The sequence below is a fragment of the Empidonax traillii genome, unplaced genomic scaffold, assembly GCF_003031625.1.
Source record: "Empidonax traillii isolate 1590-97213 ecotype Southwest subspecies unplaced genomic scaffold, ASM303162v1 scaffold418:size511083, whole genome shotgun sequence".
NCBI classification, from domain to species: Eukaryota; Metazoa; Chordata; class Aves; order Passeriformes; family Tyrannidae; genus Empidonax; species Empidonax traillii.
Window position 1 is genome coordinate 5,914 of NW_020955611.1, and position 1,649 is coordinate 7,562.

At 37.0% G+C, this 1,649-nt stretch overlaps 1 protein-coding gene across 1 annotated transcript in view; it reads left to right on the forward strand.

Moving 5' to 3' along the window:
* LOC114062566 (sperm-associated antigen 17-like) overlaps positions 1–1,649 on the forward strand; it is a 13,008-nt gene that overhangs the window by 4,505 nt on the left and 6,854 nt on the right. The window contains exons 5-7 of the mRNA XM_027894152.1: positions 177–273; positions 1,138–1,236; positions 1,354–1,505. Of these exons, the coding sequence (XP_027749953.1) occupies positions 177–273; positions 1,138–1,236; positions 1,354–1,505 (348 nt within the window). The remainder of the gene's footprint in view (positions 1–176; positions 274–1,137; positions 1,237–1,353; positions 1,506–1,649) is intronic.

A 1,649-nucleotide genomic window follows, 5' to 3' on the forward strand; every position in this document is an offset into this window, starting at 1 on the left:
TTTTTTTTTTTTTTTTTTTTTTTTTTTTTTTTCTTTTTTTTTTTTTTTTTTTTTTTTTTTTTTTTTTTTTTTTTTTTTTTTTTTTTTTTTTTTGCAGGGGGAGGAGTGTGTCTGCTATTTGCTTTTTCTAAATGTTTATTTGAGAAACATAAGCCCTTTTTCTTACTTTTCTCTAGTTTCCTGATGTGGAAGCACTGTCTATGGAACTTCCTCCAGTTCAAAAAAAAGAAAGCGTGACTTTCCCTCCAGACAAGATTAAAAAACTCAGTAGAGGTAATCTATGGTCTGGCAACATTTTTGTATCTTCTTCAGGAGGAAGAAGCCTTTGCAGACATAATTGAATGTGGAAGCACCATCAGCTTTGGATGCAAAGCTGAAGAATTGTGCTATGAATGAGGGGTGGATTGAGCAAAATTCTCAAGAAAAACCTAAATGGAATAAGCAGTAGTTAGGGGTAGATGAGCAAGAACTGAGCAGGCCAAGTTTAGAAAAAGACTACTATGGCTGTGGGAAAAAAATGGGAGATGGAATTCTGAAACTCAGTGGTTAGAGGGAACTGGTGCAAAAGCAATATAGAATAGAAAACATGCAGGCTAAGGATCGTTTGGAGGATATAGGAGGAAAGCAGGGACTAGCTGACTGGAAGCACTGAAAGAGTGAATCATCATCTTATGTTTGAGCTTTACAGAGTTGAGAGGAATACTTTGGTTCTGCATGAGAAGCAGCCCTGACAAGTTACTAAAGTCATGTACTGAAATTAAAAGTCATACACAGCAAAGATTCATGCCAGGAAAACAGTCTTCCTTTATCAGACCACTACTAATTCCCATATTTCCTCATTTTGCAATCATTGTAAGACCTGTATTAGCTTCTCCTTTAGCCCTTTATGGCTTGTTGCTCAGTTAGCCAGAGAACAAGAAATGACCAATCACACAATAGGCATTTTTGATCCAGGTGGCCCAATGGAGCAAAGTGACATATGCAAAATTTTCCCAGCCCCTCATGGTTATGTAGACAGCCTTCCAAGGTTGTCTAAATTAAAGTGGCAAAGACTGCATGATTTTTTTTCACATGTTTATGAAAATGATGATGATCATGAAAAACACTTGTCTCAGTATTGTATTATTTTCCCGTTAGCAGCTGAACTTCTTGATACTACAAGCGATTCATCACTTTTGCCTGGCCTTCTGCTGCAGGCTCCTTCCAAACAAAATGAAGGTTCCAGCAGCACAACAGGTAAGCCTGCCTTCCAGAATGTAGTTTGGAGCAGGTTAATATCTTTTTATAACAACGCACATTTAATCCATCTATTATGGTTAGGTTTTTGCACTTTTGACATCTTTTTCTTTCCAGACCTAAACAAGGCTGTAAGATCAGAAGAGGCACCCTTTCAACATAAAGTTCCAAGTCTGACAGTGAATGCTGCAGGACAGACAAGAAAAGAGAAAGTAATATTACCGTCATCCCTTCAGGGGACAAAACCAAACTCCATACCAAATAAAAAGGTAAAGTAATATCTTCCTTGTCAATATTAATATCCTTTCAGTCATCTCTTTTGCATAAAATCTTCACTCTGGAGTGAACACTGGAAAGTATTTTGAATCTGTTTACTGAAACATGGCAGTTGCAATTCATGTATGTTTACTGGC